Source organism: Mustela nigripes, chromosome 15 (assembly GCF_022355385.1).
Source record: "Mustela nigripes isolate SB6536 chromosome 15, MUSNIG.SB6536, whole genome shotgun sequence".
NCBI lineage: Eukaryota > Metazoa > Chordata > Mammalia > Carnivora > Mustelidae > Mustela > Mustela nigripes.
In genome coordinates this window covers 5,253,849-5,274,976 of record NC_081571.1, presented here as the reverse complement: position 1 = coordinate 5,274,976, position 21,128 = coordinate 5,253,849, and the positions used below count along the sequence as shown (strand labels likewise).

General features: G+C 43.0%; 1 protein-coding gene and 1 long non-coding RNA gene across 2 annotated transcripts in view; one reads left to right on the top strand and one right to left on the bottom strand.

Annotated features, from left to right (window-relative positions):
• LOC132002792 (uncharacterized) overlaps positions 1 to 21,128 on the top strand; it is a 124,839-nt gene that overhangs the window by 61,163 nt on the left and 42,548 nt on the right. The window lies entirely within an intron of this gene.
• Positions 17,846 to 19,263, bottom strand: LOC132002592 (DDB1- and CUL4-associated factor 13-like). Its single transcript, XM_059377690.1, is given in 1 exon segment — positions 17,846 to 19,263. A coding segment is annotated over 1 exon segment (1,335 nt). The 5' UTR covers positions 19,254 to 19,263; the 3' UTR covers positions 17,846 to 17,918.

The window sequence follows — 21,128 nt, the reverse complement described above, 5'->3', positions numbered from 1 at the left end:
GCTCTATGCTCAGCGAGGAATCTGATGTAGGTCTGGATTTCATAACCCCAAGATCATGACCTGAGCCAAAATCAAGATTTGGGCTCAACTAATTAAGCCACCCAGGTACCCTTCCTTTTTTAAAGTAAACTCTACACCCAACGTGGGTCTTGAACTCATGACCCCAAGATCAAGAGTCACATGCTCTACCGAGTAAGCCAGCCAGGCACCCCTATACTGAGTTCTCCAAACCAAATTCAAACCTTGACGGTTCCAGCGGTACCAAGATTTTTTTTTCACTCCATTCAAACTTAGAATTCTTCATTCTCAGAAGAAAAGCAAAATCTCCAATAACAATGAAGTCCTGAAGGAAATTGCTTTGAATTAACTCACAAGGAACATCATGAAGATTAAAGGGGGGAAAGGTTGGTCCTTCAGGTAGATCAAAGGATTGGAGCCTCTTGAACCAAAGACTCTGGGTAGGTGAAAGGGAGAACCTGAATTGTTACAGCAACTTGGAGAAATAAAAATAGAGTAAGCTTTAAAATAAAAGACATGGGGCGCCTGGGTGGCTCAGTTGGTTGGACGACTGCCTTCGGCTCAGGTCATGATCCCGGAGTCCCGGGATCGAGTCCCGCATCGGGCTCCCAGCTCCATGGGGAGTCTGCTTCTCTCTCTGACCTTCTCCTCGCTCATGTTCTCTCTCACTGTCTCTCTCTCAAGTAAATAAATAAAATCTTTAAAAAAATAAAATAAAATAAAATAAAAGACATAAATAATGAAATTGAAAATAAATCTAAAATCTTTCCCCCCCTCATTTAATCATAGCATTTATAGATTGGTTTTCTTTTTAAAAAATGTGATAGAGGGGTGCCTGGGTGGCTCAGTGGGTTAAAGCCTCTGCCTTCGGCTCAGGTCATGATCCCAGGGTCCTGGGATCGAGCCCCGCATCGGGCTCTCTGCTTGGCGGGGCCTTGCTTCCTCCTCTCTCTCTGCCTGCCTCTCTGCCTACTTGTGATCTCTGTCTGTCAAATAAATAAATAAAAAATCTTTTTAAAAAAATGTGATAGAAATCTTAAAATTTAGGAAAGCAAGTTTTAATTGCACAAGTGAAAGGTTAGACAGCCCTTGCTATGAGAGAAGTTTGTAGATAATAATTAGCTTCATATTAATCATCCAAAGGAGTTTAAATTTATTTGTAAGACCTGGTGAGAAGACCTCAGTATGCCTTCTATGAACTGGAGCTCTTTCACCCTTTAGACTGGTGTCCCAGCTTGGGGATGGGGACAATGGTACATTTTCCTGTCTTATCCGTGTTTGATCATATTACTGTTGGATCCATTCTTCCCCCAGGATCAGAACTGGCTACAAAATTTGCAAGGCCCAGTTCAAAATGAAAATGCTACTATTTATTAAAAAATTATAACAGATTTTAAGAAGGCAACAGTAGGCCAAGTATGGCCAGGTCACAATAGTACCAAGAGACAAGGTGAAGAGATTTCTTCTGAGGCCTCAACTCTGGAGATCTGTAGAGGCGACTATTTTTTTAGGGATGTCTTAGATGCTCCTCTGCCCGGGGCCCCTAGGTAATAAACCTAAGACTGAGAACTGTTTTTTTGTTTTGTTTTGTTTTTTTAATTTTTTTTCAAGATTTTATTTATTCATTTGACAGAGAGATCACAAGTAGAGAGGCAGGCAGAGAGAGAGGGGGGAAGCAGGCTCCCTACTGAGCAGAGAGCATGATGCGGGGCTTGATCCAAGGACCCTGAGACCTTGACCTAAGTCGAAGGCAGTGGCTTAACCCACTGAGCCACCCAAACACTCCAAACCTAAGACTGAGAACTGTTTGAGCCTAGAAGACATTTGTGGACCATCCCTCCCTGCTCCTTTCTGCGTGTCTAACACTTAGCTATTCTTTCCGAGCTGAGATAAATCCCATTTCTTCGGTGAAGGCTTCTCTCACCTTACTAAACAACAGTAGTCTCTCAATTTCGGTAATGTTATTATATGTATCACTTATTTGGCACTTAGTAGATGCTGCTAATTTTAAATTAATTGCCAAGTACATACTTGCTAATTGTTAATTAAGTTAATTAAAAACAGGTTTGTTGGCTGGTGCCTTTTAAATTTTGTTTTCCCACAACTAGCAAAAAAAAAAAAAAAAGATCCAGGTTCTTTTTTATTTTTTATTTTTTTTATTTTTTTATAAACATGTATTTTTATCCCCAGGGGTACAAGGTCTGTGAATCAGCACTCACCAAAGCACATACCCTCCCCAATGTCCATAACCCCACCCCCCCTTCTCCCAACCCCCCTTCCCACAAAGATCCAGGTTCTTAATCTGGTTCTTGGGAGTCCAAGAACCCTCGGAAATTACAAATGAAATTGTGGATGTCTGTGTATATGTCAGTTTTCGTAAGTATTAGCCACCCTCACTCCCAAAAGGGTTAATAACAACTAAGCTAGATTCTCAACAGATATATTCTGATTGGTTGTTAGGGGATTTTATTTACTTATTTATTATTTTTTAAAGTAATCTCTACCCTCAATGAGAGCCTCAAGCTCACTACTCTGATGTTAAAAGTTGCATGCTCTACTTACTGAGCCAGCCAGGTACCCTGGTCTTTAGGGAATTTTATTTTATTTTTTTTTGATATTTTATTTATTTATTTGACAGAGAGAGATCACAAGTAGGCAGAGAAGCAGACAGAGAGGAAGGGAAGCAGACTCCTCACCAAGCAGAGTCCGATGCGGGGCTCGATCTGAGGACACTGGGATTATGACCTGAGCTGAAAGCAGAGGCTTTAACCCACTGAGCCACCCAGGCACCCCTTTAGGGGATTTTAAATGCAATAACATGGTCAGGAAAGGTCTCATGGACCATCTCATCCTTCAGACCCTCCACTATAAAAGCAAATCCTTCTGGAATTATGCCAGTGGACTTTTAGTTCTCTCCATTGTGTGTTTACTTTGGAATTCCAATCATCTGGTCACCTTTGGAATTTCAAGGGAGGATCTGTGTTTGAAAGAGAACCCTTGGTTTGCCTCCTCAATTCTGTCTTGTCCCATGCAAACATGTGGTTAGGTATGGTGAAATGTTTCATGTGACTACAGTATTTATCAAGGTGCCTCTGTAGTGCAAAGAAGCAAGAGAAGCACCTAACTCAGGGGTCAGCAACCTTTTTCAGTAAAGAGCAAATAATAAATATTTTAGGCTCTACCAGTCGGACGGTCTCTGTTGTAACTTCTCAGTTCTACTATTGTTGCATGAAGATAGCCATAGATAAGCAATAGGCATAGCTGTGCCAAGTACAACTCCATTTACAAAACCAGGCAGTGACTACATTTGGCCTGTGGGCCAGAGTTTGCCAACCTCTGATCTAATTCATGGCTCACTAGGACCTAGGAAATCCCAGTTACAACCAAAAGGCACACCACCAAATAATTAGGCATGCCTTTTAAAACTCTGCATTTCATCAATAGCATGTAATTCTAATCTTGGCTGAAAAATGAGCATACAAATCCAAAGGAACCAGCTCATCCCAGGTAATGGCCCAGACCGGCAGCCCAGCGACACAGGCAAGGAAATAGGGGTGATTTTGTTATCACGATTCCAGTTCTCACGCACCCTTTATCAGAGACAATAAAAAAGGTTATTGTTCACACCATCACCGACAAGGAGAGGGCAGGCTCCTGCTATAAAATCCGGATTGCTCTCTGATCGGCTTCTCTGTAATTAGTGACCCTTTCTTTCTCTGTTCTGTGCAGATGAATAAAAGGTTCACGGTGTATGATGTCACCCTAAAAACAATCTCTTGATTGTTCCACGTTAAGTTCTGCATTTGAACCCAGCTGTGGCTGCAGCTGCTAGTCATTTCTCTACCAGCTACTACTCATTTACCAAACTGGCTTTGTCAGCTTCCCCGTCTTGCCTGGCAGGAGGAAAGCCTGGTGGGAGCAGAACTCGTAGGTGGAGACTTGACACTGTCACTCCTGAGAGAGCGCAAATAGTCGAAGCTGATTCACAACTTCTTACAAGTTTAATGATCTGAAAACAGGTTTAAACGGTTCAACTTGCAAATCAGAATTTTAAAACATGGCAAATGCTCAGAAATTCCTTTCTATTATCAACTTGCATAAAAGGGAACTTTTTTATTCTCAGTAGGAAGCCTTGGATCTCAAAAGCAATGCTGATTTGAATTTGGTCCTTCCTTCTTTGTCTTTTGCTGCTCTGTCAACTAGAGGGATAGATGAGTCACCTACAATTTTTTTTTAAAGATTTTTATTTATTTCACAGAGATCACAAGTAGGCAGAGAGGCAGGCAGAGAGAGGGGGAAGCAGGCTCCCTGCTGAGCAGAGAGCTGATGCGATGAGGGCTTCATCCCAGGACCCTGGGATCACTACCCAAGCCGAAGGTGGAGACTTAACCCACAGAGCCACCCAGGTGCCCCCACCTACATGTATTTATTTGTCTTTAGTAAGTTGCTATGTGTGTGATTGGGAGTGGGGGGACTTCTGTAGTTGGCTCTGGTCCTGTGTTTTCTCCGCCAGAACTTGGTTTTCTGGCAACTATTAACGCTGTTATCAGCAATGCCATGTTTGCCCCAAGAAAGCACACTTCCAGTCGCCTCTGGTGCTGTCCTCACGTAGGAGAGGCTGAACCCTGATCTGTCTCTCTTGGGTTGCCATTCTGTGTCAAAGCATGGTGAAGGTCTTCTGATAGTGGAGCCGAGGCTACGTGCCATTGCCCTAGAAACAAGGAAGACTGCAGACCAGACGATGTTTGGCCAATCCCAAGCAACTTCTCATTAGATTTGCACCCCCAGCAATTACTCTGAATTGCCACTAAAACCCAATCAGCAGACATTCCCGAAACACAGGGTGGAGAGGCTGGGTGGCCCAACCAAATGACAAGGGCCCACTACTCCAGATAAACTGGATAGACCGTGTGAGCTGGGATGGAGTGGAAATAGGTCAAGTCTGTCCACTTAGCTTGACTCAGCCCACAGCACGCTCCAAACGCACCAGAAATTTTGGAAAGCTCGTTTCTTGTAATAAAAGTAACATGTTTTCTTTGTAGAATCCCCTGGCAGTTTCAAAGTTATAGATGACTGGGATTTTCAAAATAATGGGTTTTCAACCTGAATTTTGGATATAAATGTTTTATTTTTATTTTTGTTTTTGTTTCTCTCTCTCTCTCCCTCTCCTTCTCTTTCTTTCTGATTAAAGCCCATTTTCCTAACTGAAAATTTTTGGCCGGGTACAGATTAGCGTAGTCTGATGCTTATGTCAAAGTTGAATGCCTTAGAATCAGAATCTCACATTTAAATAGCCCTGGTATAAAAGACGTTCTATAAAACCAAACAAAAAAGTCGGTATCAGTTTTGTCAAATAGCTTGTAGATGAAAGCCCTAAAGAAAATAGAAACACAGACAAGTCTGGAATTGGGTTAGGGAATCATGATGGTGGTAAGAAAATGCTTTCTTTTTAGTTTTTCGATTCCCCCTCCCCGCCCACCCCATCCCGTCTCATAATTTCATGCCTCCAAACTTGGACGGAAAATGCCCATTAGAGAGTAGAAAAATGGGAGGTATGGGCTGGGCCTGGGGAAAGACAGACATTAGCATGGATGGTGGATCCGGGCGACTGGCTTAGTCTCATTAACTCAAGGAGATGGTCACACGTGCACTGTGCCTAAAATGAAAGAGGGAAAGAGCAAGATAGGTAAAGGGAGGCTGTTGTCTCCTGAGAACAGAGCAGAGGGGACTTGGGACCAACCTCAGTGCTGCAAAGGCCAGTGGGAATCAGAGTGAGTTGTCAAGGTCAACATTACTGCCTTGATACGCAGCCTTCATCTTTATATCATTTCATTAGAAAATTTAGTTGGGGGCGTCTGGGGTGGTTGAGTGGGTTAAGCACCTGCCTTCGGCTTGGGTCATGATATCAGGGTCCTGGGATTTAGTCCTGAACCAGGCTCCCTGCTCAATGGGGGGCCTCCTTCTCCCTCTGCCGGGTACACCCCCTGCTTGTGCTCTTTTATTCTCTCTGACAAATAAATAAATAAAATCTTTTTTAAAAAAGTTTAAAAAGCACAAATGGGGAGGAGGAGGCATGTGTTTATAACACTGCAGTTTTTAAAGCACAGGAGGTTGCTGGATGAAACCATTGACTGCTCTCCTCACAAGTCACGTGGGTGTGAGGAGCAAGGGCACAACCACACGTGTGCTCTAATTCATCATTTCACAAAACTGGCTCCCAAGTAGTCATTTGTGTGCTGACTATCAGGGCAGCTTCCTGAATTAACTATAGGACAGACCTTCTCACGATGTATTGGGCACAGATACAATCCAAGCAGCTTGACTAACATGGGAATTCCCAAGCATCAACCCCAGAGGGGCTGCTCTACTTGACCAGTGGTGAAGCCCGGGAATCTGCATTTTATCAAGCCCTTCCCATTGATTCTGACACCAGTGCTCTGAGAACCCCACTTAGAGAAGTACCCCCTGGGAACATACAGTTAAGAAAAAAAAAAATGGGTTCTTCAGAGGTCTACTATTTTTTTTTTAATTTTTAATGTTTTAAAAACCTGTTTGTGTAAGTCATCTCTACACCCAACATGAGCTCGAAGTCATGACCCCAAGATCAAGAGTCGCATGCTCTTCTGGCTGAGCCAGCCGGGCGCCCCAGCCACTGTTTGTTTAGATCACATGTTCAAAGCATTAACAACAGTCTGGCACTTGATAGGAAGATGCAAACGTGGTATGAAATACGGCGTGTCTTTGTTAATAATGGCAATCACAGCTTAGTTGACTGGGGCATACGAACGCATTAAATCTCGGGACACCTGGGTGGCTCAGTGGGTTAAGCGTCTGCCTTCAGCTCAGGTCATGATCGCAGGGTCCTGGGATGGAGTCCCACATCAGGCTCCTTGCTCATCGGGGAGCCTGCTTTCCTCTGCTTCACCTGCATGTGCTCACTCTCTCTCTCTGACAAGTAAATAAATGAAATCTTAAAAAAAAAAAAGAAAAACCCACATTAAATCTCAAGTACTTGCTTTTGGTGTTGGCAAGGTCCTTTCTCTTCTTCAGCTTTATGTTTGTAGATAGAGAGATGCCAACAGCCTAGCAGAACTTTCTCCATGGTCCCCTTCTTTGGCTCAGCGGCACATTAATCCTCTGCTCCACCTTAGCTGCCTTACTGCAGACGTTTGCTTTGGCAATGACACATGTGGGGCTCGAGAGGAAAGATGCTTATGTGATGATACAATCTACTTTTTTTCCCCTTCTGGTTTTACCGAGCTATAATTGATATACAATATTGTGTGTGTTTAAGGTGCACAGCATAACAACTTGATACCTTATGAAGTAAAAACTATAACTTTACCTTATTAATACATTTTTTGTAAAAAAAATTATAATTTTTTCTGCTCAGGGCAAAGAGAAGGTTCCATCTTCCAGATTCTGGGCCTTGATTGCATGACAGTTACAAAAACACATACAGGTACTGAACACATGTTTATGTGAGTGCACGTCACATGTGCACACATACACGGAATGTTGGGTCCACTGGTAATTTCCAGATGGGAATCCATAGTCAATAGCTCCGAGAAAAAGAGCATGCCTCTCTGGAGGATGGAGTCTTCAGTGAATTGTCTCTTGTAACCTTAAGTGGGAGAGGTTTTTTTTGTTTGTTTGTGGACTTATTCCAGAGGGGAAGGATGGAACCCTGGACAAGAACAACTCATAGTGAAAGGTCACATTTTTGTCACTCTGTGCTGACTCATCAGACATTGAGATCGTCTCATAAATGCCCTTCCTGACAAAAATGGAAAGGACACTAAGTGGAAAAAATGAAATCACCCTCAAGACAAAGGTTCCAAGAAGGACAGATTTCTCAACCTTGAAAATGTGGTTGTTTTTTCCCCCATGTATGGCACCTCTACGGATGAGAGGATGGAGTGACACGGTAGAGCGTGTCCCATTGCCCAGAGGGCCGTCATGTGTAGGCAGGCTAAGCATTGCTATTTCTGTGTTTTGGGCCTGGTGGGAAGATGGAGGCCCTGCAGGTAGAGGGCAAGGCTGGCCTTGTGGCCCCTCAGGGCTCACCAGCTGTCCCAGGGCTACTGCCCAGCCAGCCCGGTGGGTCTCTGCTGCCTTTTAAGAACCTCTCTTTATTTCTGCTTTCCTTTGTTTTTTTTTTTCCCCTGGAACTTGTTCTTGAAAAATAAAATCCAGGGCTAACACTTCCCTCCTAAAATGACACCTTTTTTTTTTTTTTTTTTTTTTAAGATTTTATTTTTAAGTGATCCTTGTACCCATTGCTGGGCTCAAGCTCACAATCCTGAGATCAAGAGCTCCACCTGCTGAGCCAGCCCGGCGCCGCCAACATGACGTGACTCTTCTTACCGTCACTTGATATCTATATATGATTTGTATCATTATCAAACCTTTTATATAAGTTTCTTTGGCATGCCTCTTGGAAATTTCTATCTAAAAAATTGTATTCCTTTTAAAACTGATTTATTTCTTTCTATCAGATTAGGAGATTTATGCACTTGTTTTCCAGAAAGTTTAGAGCTCGGTGATTTGATTTTCATGTTCAGCGATGGCTTTCTATTAACCTAAATTAGTTTCTACCCCTTTTATGAGGTTTCAAATTGTGTATTTCGGCTTTATTTTATATGCACCTTTTATCATGAGCCAGAGCTGCTTGGAAATAGGTAGGGTGTGTGTATACATTTTGAATAAACACTTTCTGCCCTGAGTTTAATTTGCTATAAAATAAAAACACCGAACACCTTATATAAAGCTGCAGTATTATTAAATGGAATTGGGTGGGTCACATAATACATGTTGTTTTGTTTTGTTTTGTTATTACAAATACTGTAAAAGCAAATCTTGTAACAGAAGAAATCTAGGGTATGAAACAACACTGTAAAGATGACCCGGCTTCATGAGAAAGGGTGCTAGAAGAAAACGAATGTGCAAGGGAAGCTGAGAAGTTAGATGGAGGAACTCTGAAGTTTAATTTCAGTTTGAATTATCTCTAAGCAATCTATATGAAATACCCTGAAGGAAGGGGGAAAAAGTCAGCACGCAGGGGTGTAGTCATTCGTGGTTTCTCCAGGCTCTCAGCTTTGGTGGGCTGCCCTCTGGATCCAGCATCCTCCAAGGTGGAGGGATTGGCTGTTCAGCAGATGTGAGCTTTTGGACAAACTGATTCCACTGGGGACCTCCCTTTGTGAATCTGCAAAATGGGATCATACTACTTACCTCATCTGGAGGTGCTGACAGTTTCACAGAGTGACTTAGGAGAAGAAATTCACACAGTGAGCCTGACTCACTATTCTACCTTGTAAAAAAGGGAAAGTGTGGCATTCTCAGTTTCATCCTAAATCCTGGGTAGAGCCCTGTATTCAATTCTTACCAAACATGTTTGCTGGAGTATATCACACACACCGAAAATTGCACAAGTCTTTACACAGGCAGCTGCTGGGATTTTCACAGAGCCAACACAATCATGTATTAGCACTGAGATCAAGAAACAGCCCCCAGATACTCTTCTTCCATCTCCTGTTGTCACTACTCTTCCCTAAGAAAGTATCCATCCACTATCTAGACTTTCGGCACCATAGATTGTGCTGCCTATTTCAGAATTTTATATAAATGGCGTTCTTGGGTGTGTACCCTTTTGTGTCGCTTCTTTCATGCAGCATAACATTGGCAAGATTCCTCCACAATGTGTGTAAAGCTATAGTTTGTTGATTTTTGTGGCTGTATAGAAGTCCATTATATGATACCAAAATTTAGTTATTAATTTTACTATTGACGGAAATTGAGACTTCCAGTATGAGAGTGTTACGAATAAAGTTGCTATAAGCATTCTTTTTTTTTTTTTAAGATTTTATTTATTTATTTGAGAGAGACAGAGTGAGAGAGAGAGTACGAGCAAGGGAAGGGACAGAGGCAGAGGGAGAAGCAGACACCTGTGTCAAAGCGGGGGCTGATCCCAGGACCTGGAGAGAGTGACCTGAGCCACCCAGGCACCCCCGCTCTGAACATTCTTATATGTGCTTATAGTCAGTATAGATCTACATCTCGATTCGATGTGTACTTGGGGATGTGAGGCTGTGCAAACTGACCAGCTTCAAAAAAAAAAATCCCACCAGTTTTCCCAGGCGGTCATGCCAGTTTATGCCCCCAGTACAGGGTGGGAGCTCCTGTTCATCCTCATCAACACTTGGCATTGTCTGTCTCTTTCATTTGCTGTTCCCACTACTTGGCAGCATAGCGATATCTCATTATGCTCTTCAGTTGTATTTCCCGGGTGACTAATGCTTCTGTTGCATTGTTAACAGTGCCATATATTGTTGAGATAAAATAAGATACTGACATTAAAAAAAAGCGATTCTAAACAGAGAGCAAAAACTATTAGAATCTAAACAGAATTTAATAAGCACAAATATAATGAATGCTTTTAAATATTTTTATTTTACAATTCAACAGATCTAGTACATTTAAGTAATCAAGGAGAAATAGGATCCTCGCACATTTATAATCTCCTGTAATAGTACATGATGAAATTTGTATCCTACACGTAGAGAATATAGAGAATATATAGTTGTTTTTTTTTTTTTTTTTTTTTTTTTTTTTGTCCTTTAACATTTATAAAATTCAGTTTGGTACTTGATGATGGACATTTCAAGTGGTTCAAGAAAGTAGAGATTTTAGTTTGCACCATCAGCCTCTGATCAAAATCCAATCGAATTAGTTAAATTACATAGAGACCCAGTCTTAAATACTTACAAATTAGCAGGCACTCTTATCGAGTATCCACAGAGCAAAGAGGAGGTTGAGGATGAAGTTTCAAGTTAGCTAGCAAACTTTAAAACTAGGAGACCTGGCTGGTTCACTAGGAAAACTGTGCAGCTCTAGATCCCGGGTTGTGAGTTCTAGCCTCATGTTGGATGTAGAGATTACTTAAATACACTTTTAAAAAAAAAAACCCCAAAACCAAACAAAACAAAAACTAGGTGATCCCATATCAAGTCTACGGGCTCCAGGAAAGTTGTATTTAGAGGAAATAGCCTTTGACACATCTTCACTAGAGAAGGACTTTTAAAAATACAAGTTAGAATTCATCCTAAGAAACTGAAAGAAATATTTAGTTTCCTTCACTGTAAAATTAATACTAGCAGTACCAGTAATAATACTAATACTACTACTAATAATACCTAAGACTGTAAGTGATCGCAATAGGTTTTAAAAATGTAATATTGTCGTCTTGCAGTTTAGGCAGTGTATTTCTTCCATATATCTGCTGTTGTTCCCCCTTAATGTGGGGCCACCATAGTCATCTGCAAGCCAAGAAGACATTGCCTGATGATTTATATTTGTGGATGTTTTCTTTTTGAACCATCTGCGTACATCAGAGATTGATATTAGCCATGAATTTATGAGAAATTGTTATAGTGTTCCTTGTATATAGAAGACATTAGAAGACAGAAAGCTGAACTTCGCTGGTAGAAGTCTAAAATCTTCCCTGGGTTTCTAGCTCCAGTGAAATCTGATAATGCTGACTGGTCAGTTTCCCAGAGCTAAATTAACCTGCTCAACTGGTCTTCCCAGGAAACCCAACATCCTGGTTCTAAGAAAAGAATGTTGAAACAAACAAACAAACAGTACACACACACAATACACAACAGTCACAGAATAGTTGAGGGGTCTTATGTATTACCAGATCCGAGGCTAGCTCAGACCTTCTACCATCCCTCAGGGCCCACTTTCCCCAAGTCTTGCGACGCTCAGACCTTCTACCATCCCTCAGGGCCCACTTTCCCCAAGTCTTGCGACAGCAGCAAGAGGAAGGGGAGGCCAGGATGGCATCCAGCCAGAGCAGCTCCCAGGCCACAGCGGGGCGCTGGCTGGGACTCCACCTCAGGCTACAGTCTGCAAGAGCTGAAATGGTTTTTTATGCTGTCTCAGCGGAAGTTAAAAAGCCTGGATGGTAAATGTACTTTTCTGATGTATAGCTCGCAGCTTTTTTATGTGAAGATTGGCAGCTTCTAGCTCCTGTCCTGTCTGTCCACGCAGCACCTACCTTGTTGCGGCGTCCTTGTGATCCGCCACAAGGGTGTGAACAGCAGAGAGTGAGTTCCAGTCCCGGTGGACAGGTTGTGCCTGCAGAGATCTGAGTGCCTGACTTTGTCCTGACATTTTAAGTGAATGACATTATGCCTGGGGCTGGAGGTAAATCTTCCTCAGAAGCCAGATATTTCTTCTCCTGGATGTTCCTGCTCGGGTCCCCACCTGTCATGCTCCTGCCCCCATGTCCATGAACTCCAGTTTGCATCCTGTCTTGCCACATGAAACACCCCTTATGGACTCCCTCTGGGCCTCCCGGCTGTCACATTCCAGCAACATCTTGAAGACTTACTTACCTGTGCAGGTTCCGTCCAGCTTCGACAGGTGCAGCTGACAGGATCGTGTCTCATGCTGTGTGCCCCTCAACTCCTGCTCAGGGGCTCTTGGAGGATGCCCAGGCATGGAATTCTGGGAGGAGGCACTGGGGGTACATACATGTGCAACCTGGAAAGTGGGGGGAGGTTAATCCAGGGGATGGTCAGTAAAAGGAAGTGGACAGATAAGGGTGTGTGTCCATTGTTTGAGTACAGTGGAGCCCAAGGGAGAGAATGATCCCTTTTGGGGGTGCTTCAGGGATAAGAGGGTTTAAGAAGAAACTCCATACAGGAAACATCTGAGAGAAATCCGAAGAGAAGTAGGCAGTGTCAGGGGCAGGTAGGTAAGGCATGGGTGGGGGCTGGGGACAGAGGTGGCAGAGGATCAAGCACATATGGCAAGAGCATGCTATTAGTTGAGTTGGCCAGGACCATGGGGAAGGCAGGGGGCAGGGGGACGAGTTGCTGTGATGGGCAGACAAGGCCATGGCGGCATGGCCCCAGGAGTTCCCATGATCTTCTGTGCACAGGTGACTTTGCTGTCCCTTGCCTACTAGTGAGTCCACCCCTGCTGCAGCAGTCACCTGCCTGGGTCCCCTGCCATGTTGAGATCTGTCTCCAGCTTGTCCATGCCACTTGTGCTTGTCATCGGTTGTCTCCTTTTTTATGAACTAAAACCTTCCTAGTTGCTGGGGAGTGAGTACGGTTGTGAGTATGGCTTGGCTTTTTCCCATGACTCACTCATACTGGACCTTCAGAGCTCCTCAGGTCTCTGTTCTTAATGCATTTCCAAGTGGAAGAATGGGAGGACAAGCATGACTCTAAAAGATCTTGGGCTCTCAATGGCATAGTTGGATCATAAAGTGTTTGTTTCTTGATTGTCATTAAGAATTGATCTATATTTTTGGCTCTTTTTAGTTCTTTTATTTTTATTTAAATTCAGTTAACATATAATGTATTATTGGTTTCAGAGGTGGAGGTCAGAGATTCATCAGTTGTATAGAACACCCAGCACTCATTACATCACGTGCCTCTTTAGTGTCCATCACCCCATTACCCCAGCCTCCCAACCCCTCCCCTCAAACAACCCTCAGTTTCCTTCCTATGATTAAGAGTCTCTTAGAGTTTGTCTCCCTCTCTGATTTCATCTTGTTTTATTTTTTCCTCTCTTCCCCTATGATCCTCTGTTTTGTTTCTTAAATTCCACACATCAGCGAGATCATGTAACTGTCTTTGAGTTACCCTCTAGTTCCACCCACGTCATTGTAAATGGCAAAGATTTCTTTTTTTTTTTTTTTTGGATGGCTGAGTAGTATATGACCTTATGTTTAAATTCAGAATGGACCAGGTTCATTCAGGTATATTTATGTTCAGGTACGTAGATCTGATATATAACATATATATAATATAGTTGTTATCTTGGTTTTGTTTTTGCTTTTATTTTTAATCTGTTATAGGAGGCAGGCAGGCAGATTGCTGGGAGCCTCGGCCTTGGCCAGAGCATCTCTGCCTGACTCCCCCTTTCCAAATAAAGACCAGTTTCCACATCTGCTGTCTTGATGACTGGGGGAGATGAGAAGTATAAAAGGATCTTGTTTCAAGGAACTCTTTGGATGCAGTAGAATGTGATGAAATGTCTCTATAAAAGACACATTTTACAAGCAGAATATAAATATTCAGAGTCTGGGCCTTGGAGCCCACAGCTTTCCTTTGGGAGGGCAAGTCAACAACAGCGAGCCTGCTCCGTCAGCTTTTCCCTCCCTCCCTTACAGGTTCCTTGTCTTGCTCACAGCCCTGCCTGGCTTGTTATTTATTATGAGACATGTCTCCTGTTTGCCATGGAAAATTGTTCCACTGAGCTTCCTGTAGGGATATTTTGGGACTAAGAACCTTGGCTTCCTCTTTTTTTTCCCCCTACCTTGCGTAACAGCTCTGATTCTCAAATCTTTGGAATTTTCTGTCTCCCCTGCTGTCCATTAATCTGTAAGATAGCAAGTCTCATTCAGCACCCTGTTTGAAGCTTATGGGACCAATCTGTACCTACAGTACAAAGTTATTTACCTCTGTGATATTTTTTTCTTCTAGATTTATTACAGACTTTTACTGTAGATATAAAACATCCAGTGTTTGGGGAGCAAGAGTATTCTGTTTACTCACTCGTGTTTTATCATCACAAAATGCAGAAAATGTCTTGTATAAGTTCAGTTTGCATAAAGTTTCAGAGCTAGAGCCTGCCTGATATGCCTCCTCAAAGCTTGCTTTGACCTGTTTTCCATTAAACGGGGATATGATTTTGACTCCCCCCCCCCCTTTCATAAAGCAGTGCCATGATCGATAAAGGATGAATGATCAAATTTGGAAAATCAGCGCATTTAGATGCAAGTATCTGGTGAACCGTAAACCACTGACACTCCCTCTTACCCACTAACCATTGTTGCATGACTGATTTGCCGGGAGTTCCTGCATATTAGTAATCAGGTAGCAGTGACCTATGGGAAATAAGCACTAACACCACCCATTAGAGGTGTGAAATTCAGTGAGCTGTTTTGGGCCTGGGCTTCAACTTTCATACCTGGAAATGTGGAGGGTGACCTAGTTCAATGCCTAAGCACCCTTCTAGATCTTTCTTGAGAGTGGGGGTGTCGAGTTCAGGATAGTCTTCTCTCTATGGCCACTAGATGTTGATGTTTCTGGGAGCCCTCGCGCTCCTTCCTGCTGGTCTTCCTGGCTTCGTCCTCTCTGGGAGCATCTGAATCCTGCTGATGGGAAGACTCCATGCTTTGGTTTCATGTTTATAATATTTAAGAGCTGGTGACTCGGGCATTGCCACTCAGACGAGAATTTCAAGAGACACCCAAACAACCCCCTAGTTTTTTCCTGATGTCTGTTTGGAACCTGACTGGGAACCATAGTGTGTGCCGTGGAATTGGAATTTATAATGATTTTTCCAACATCGATGAACCAAGACAGGAAGAATTATTATGGATGATTTATATGCTTTAGGTGCAGACATCTTTAAAAATGAAATAGTCACAGGCTTACCCTCTGTTCAGCGTCTGCCTGAGACTCCTGCATAGCTTTGCCTGTGCTGGGTCACTCCGAATAATGGGCAGGGGCAGCCTGGCGAAGGGAGACGTGGAGGAGGATGTGAAGAAGCCCACAAAGAGTAATCACTTCAAGGAGAGCACGACAGATCCCTCCTACGCTACTTCCATCGTGGGAAAGTTCGAGGTTCCCATCACATCCTATCCCAGCAGCCCTGGTGTGGTAGACCACTGGTTCCTTTCGCCAGGAAAGGAGGAAAATCATTCAAGGGAATTTAAAGAGAACATCAAATCCATTTGCAATAATCTTGGAGAGGTAGGTGTCAAGTTTGGCAAAATAAGTTCCATTCAATTTTTAAGTTGTTGAGTAGGAGGGGCTTCTGAGAAGTAACTGCCAAGTGCAAGTGTCGATGGTAAGGGTGTTGGAAATATCAGCACACCCAGCCATAACGTTCCAGTTTAGTGTTGGGGGAAATTGTACGATAGCGAGAGACACCTAGTCCTGATCAGTCACGCAATTATGGCATTAACTTCTTGTGGTAATATGTTCTCTGACATTAAAAAAAAAAAAAGTAGATTTATCCAGGTAATCTTTCAGAAGGTGGTTATTATAACTACCATTTTACACCTATAATTCAAAATTTTTATGAACAACCTAATACAAGTTGCTATGATTCAAAATTTACATGCCAAGAAAGCAAATGTTGTGCCCTGTCTTACTTTACATAGCATTTGAGGTTCAGATCAGCAACCCTATGATTTTCCCTTTTGCCCAGTAACAAAGATGGCATCAATAATCTCAAAAATTACTTCCCAACTCTACGTATTCTTGAATATTCTAACAACAAGTCAAGTAGGCTTGGTGGAAATTCATTTCAGTGGACTAAAGAGGTTAGTCTGTCTACTCCCACAGACCCAGAAAAAGCAGTTGTGCTGTATTAAATGAACAACCTTGGCAATGTCATATCTTATTATGGAAAGCGGTTTGGGATGAAAGGAGTGATAAAGATCACATGCTAACATTAGAGGTTTGAACAATTTAGGGAGCATATTAACAATAGGTTTTACTAATGTGAGAGGCCATCAGTGCTCTCAGTGAAAAGCCCTCTCAAGACCCTGTAACTAGTGTTTGCACGGGAAAGATGGGATAGAGGGAGCTCCTCCACATTTCATGGATGCTAAAACAGTCGAACAGAGGAACTGAGTCACTTTTTACCAAATGAGTAAATAAAACAAGTTAAACATGGAAACGATGAAGGAATAGAAGGTGAGCCTGAACAGCTTCACTGCAGTGTCTGTGGTATACCTACCTGAAAGTACTTTGGGATCCATTTGGAGATGCTTTGGGGGTTCCAGAAAGGGGCAGATAGGGAAAGCTTAAGCATCTGACTAACCCAGTAGATTGGCGTTTGGACTTTCAAAGTAGTAACAGAATAAAGTAGTAACAGAAGAACAGAATAAAAGAATAACCTTAGAGCTGTTACTCCTTATCCATACAAGAGGTATGTCGAATTAAATCTGCCTCCTACACCCTCCCATAGCGCTCAGCTCTCGGGCCGAGAGGGCACTCTTCATTTCTTGCTTAGCGCTGTGTCTCCCCCTCTAGAATTTCAGCTCTGTGGGTGTGGTGGTGCTGTCTGATGGTTCGTTGTTGGGCCCTAAGTGCCTAGCTCAGTAGCCAGCACGTAGGAGGAAAATACACATCCGTGTTGTGAATGGAAAGGAGAGTCTGTTTTAGCACTCGTCTTCTGAATCGTGCATTCCCAGTACTCTAAGAACCGTTGCCTATTTCCATGTGCTCTGGTGACTTTGTTTTGGGAGAGGACCCTAGTCAAGAATAAGCAAGTTGCCCTGTGTTTCTTTTTTTTTTTTTTTAATAATGCTGAGAAAAGGATGTTTTATTATCTTCACTTGACCATAAATTATAATGATTATTTATAAAAGTTATATAAATGCAACTTGATTATCTTTAAAGTCTCAAAGAGCCAAATATAAATAAAGCACAGAAAATTAAATGAATTTTAAAAAGTTCTGACATAATTTTTCCACACATCATATGTAATCACTGGAAGAATCATTGCAATAATTACCCAAAGTAATACTAAAGACAACAAAAGAGATGTTTGGTCATAAACATAAATTCAAATGTACAGTATACCTACAATAATAGATCAAAGTGTATCTGCAATTTCTAGCAGTAATAAACATGTTAATTGGCAATACTGTATTCTTCAATGAAATAAGCAAGCAGATAAAGGATAAAATGTTAGATAGTTTTATCAACCAGGCCATCTTTCAGGACAGTTTTTCAGGGTAATGTTCTACACATGGAACTGAGCTGTTTGTCATTATTCTAGAGCCAGTACTTTATTTGCACAGTCTGCACATCAAAATATAACAAATAATTATACATCAGGGTTGGTAGGAATACCAAGTATTATTTCACAACCGCCACTACGTGTTTCTTCTTTTCTGACACAATTGCCACAGATCCAGGCCTGCTATGTTTGAGAGGATTCACCTTTTGTCGGCGAGCTTCCTTCATGATCTGCTCTTCCTGGATCTGGCTGTAGATAGATTTTGGTAGATGCCGGTGATGAGCAATGCGTTTTATATGTGGATGATGCTGAAATTTCTCCTTCAACTTCTGATTATAATCTTTGGCTGCTTTTTCTTGTGATGTAAGCACACCCAATTTTTCAGAAGCATTAGCTTTCCACAGACGAATGTTCATTTCATTAGATCCACACATAATATATTTGCTGTCAGAAGTCCATTTTACACAGATAACATGTTGCATTCTCTTTGTGTGATAGACTTCCCTGTTTCTACTTTTGTCCACAGGAAAGATACGAATAGATTTATCAAAACTAGCAGACACAAACTCTTTCCCAGTGGGAGAATAATCCACATCAAGCACCGCAGACACGTGATCCATATGTACCATTACAGGAGTGTCCAGCGCACGCATATCAAACGTATACAAGTTGTAATCTTCATTTGCTGCAGTAAAAATGAAAGCTTCCATAGGGTTCCAACAAATTGTATTTGTTCTCATATCTAAGATGACCTTTTTCAGAGGAGTAGCTTGCCTCATATCATATAGTACTATATTCCTGTCAGAAGCACAACTTCCCAAGAGAAATGTCTCAGTTGGGTTAAATTTAACACTACTTGTACTGTCGAATCCCCAGGTCATTGAACAGATAAGCCTTGTTCTTTGTTCATCCCAAATGTCTACTTGCTGTCCACATGTGGCAAAACCCGCTTCTTTCCAGTGATGATCAATTCCTGTATACACTGTCTTTCCTAATATTGTATGTAATGGTTCTTCCTCTTCTCTGTGGCCCGGCCCATCCATTTTCCATTGCTTCACAGTTTTGTCATCGCCAACAGTAAAAAAAGAAGTCCCACAAAAGCGAGTACATATTCCTCGTACAAAACCTTCATGGGCTTGTATTGTACGGATTCATTTCCGTTTAGTCAAGTTCCAAATTCTAACCTCTCCATCGCATGCCCCAGAAAGGACAGTAGCCAGGCTCTTTGGATGCTTTGCCAAGCAACTGACTCCATCTCGGTGACCATCCAGAGAAGCAAGGAATGGTTTTGCAAATACCCGTTCCAGTTTGGTAGCATTGGAAGCTCTTACATATTCTCGTGGGACCTCAAAAGAATGTAAGGTAGGATCATAGTTTCTTGGAACTCTTTGTAAGTCCAGTTTGGTTTCGGGGACATAGGTGTCAGGGTTCCGGCTCAGCATCTTCACCTTCATTTTGGCTGCTAGTTGCCCCCGAGCCCCTCAAGCCTCTCCTCCGCGTTTGGATTACCACCGCCTTCTCAGACACATGGTACTTCCGCTTCTTCAATACTACTTCCTGTCATGCGCCCTGTGTTTCTGATAAGATCTGAACCACTCAGGTCACCAGTCTCACTGCGCTCCTTAGATTTTCCCGAGATAAAAGGGGAGCCGGGCTTTATCCACCAGGCTTCCCGGGGAAGGGGAAATGGAACTTCTTAGACTCGCCCCCTCTCTGGCCTTTGGCACCTGCCATCCGCCTGCAGCTGCTGGTCTTCTTGAGGCCGTCCTCAGCTTTCTCTCTCAGCCGGTGACGGGGTGTCTTCACTTCACTTCCGGGGAGTGGCCTTCTCTCATTCTCCAGAGGAGAGGCCCTCAGCAAAACCTAAGACGGCATCCGCGTCAGACCAGGTTGCTCTGAGGCATTCTACAGGAATGTCTAAATGTTGAAAGCACTGAAAATTCTGGTTCAGGGCAGAGAATTGGATGTATTGGGACATAAACTCTTTTTCTTTGTCCTCCTGGTCTACCCCATTCCTACCGCCTTCTCCCCAGCCTTCAACCAGAGATGTAGAGTCCTGAGATGGAGAGCCGTAGCCTTTTGGATTCTCCACGCCACATGTGTCCTTACTTTCTCTTCTCCGCATGCAATGACCCTACACCAAGGCTGCCGTTGGGGTAGGAGAGAAGGTTCACAGCCCGCCCCCACAGCCCCAGCCTCGGGGTCCGGGAGGACTGAAAGGAAGTCAGACTGAGGTTTACTACACCAGATCCCCGTCCTCCGTTTTCCTGTGATCTCAGCGCCTGGGGTGACGGCCAGACCCCACCTTGCTGTATCTTCGTTCTGCGGATGCTGTGGCAAAGGGCTGTAGAATGCAAGAAGGAACGTTCATGGTCAGATTCAGACTTGGCGAGCCGCTACCAACAGAGCAAAATGAGCGCCTCTAGGCTTCATCCTGGAAGAACTCCCATTTCCCCACACTCATGGCCTCCCCGCCTCAGGCCACATCAGAGGGTTGGATCTTTATATTTGTTTCTCTTTGCATACTCATAATGCCTCATATTGAGTTTTTGCTGACCGTGAAACAAAACCCAGAAAGCTGACTTTGGATGACATCTTTTAATCATAAGGGGAATGTAGAATTCCAGTGTAGAAGGCCGTCCATAACCCACTACCTGGTATTATTGTGTGGGTATCAGATTAGAATAACACATGGTAACAGCAAACTCACTGTGCTGCTCAGACTGCTTAAACCTTTTAAACCCTATGGGCTCATTTAATCCTCACCACAATATTTTGAGTAGGTAATTCTAATATCTCCATTTCACAATTAAGGAAACCAAGGCAAAATAGAAGGGCATTAAACTTCCTAGGGAGGGTGGCTTTTGTTCTATATAGGACAGAAAAATAGTTCACACGTTGAAGCTTTGTCTTTGTGTTATGAAGGCCACTTACTGTTAAAATAATAATTAATAACCTGATTAGAGATTCTTTTTCTTTTTAAGATTTTAATTTATTTATTTGACAGACAGAAATCACAAGTGAGCAGAGAGGCAGGCAGAGAGAGAGAGGAGAAAGCAGGGCTCCCTGCCGAGCAGAAAGCCCGATGCAGGGCTCGATCCCAGGACCCCGGGATCATGACCCGAGCCGAAGGCAGAGGTTTTAACCCACTGAGCCACCCAGGCACCCCGAGATTCTTTTTCAAAAAAAGATTTTATTTATTTACCTGAGAGAGCAAGCGAGAGAGGAGCAATGGGAAGGGGCCAGAAGAGGGAGAAGAAGACTCCCTGCTGAGCAGGGACCCCCCCACCCCCAAATCCCAGAGCCCTGGGATCATTACCTGAGCCAAA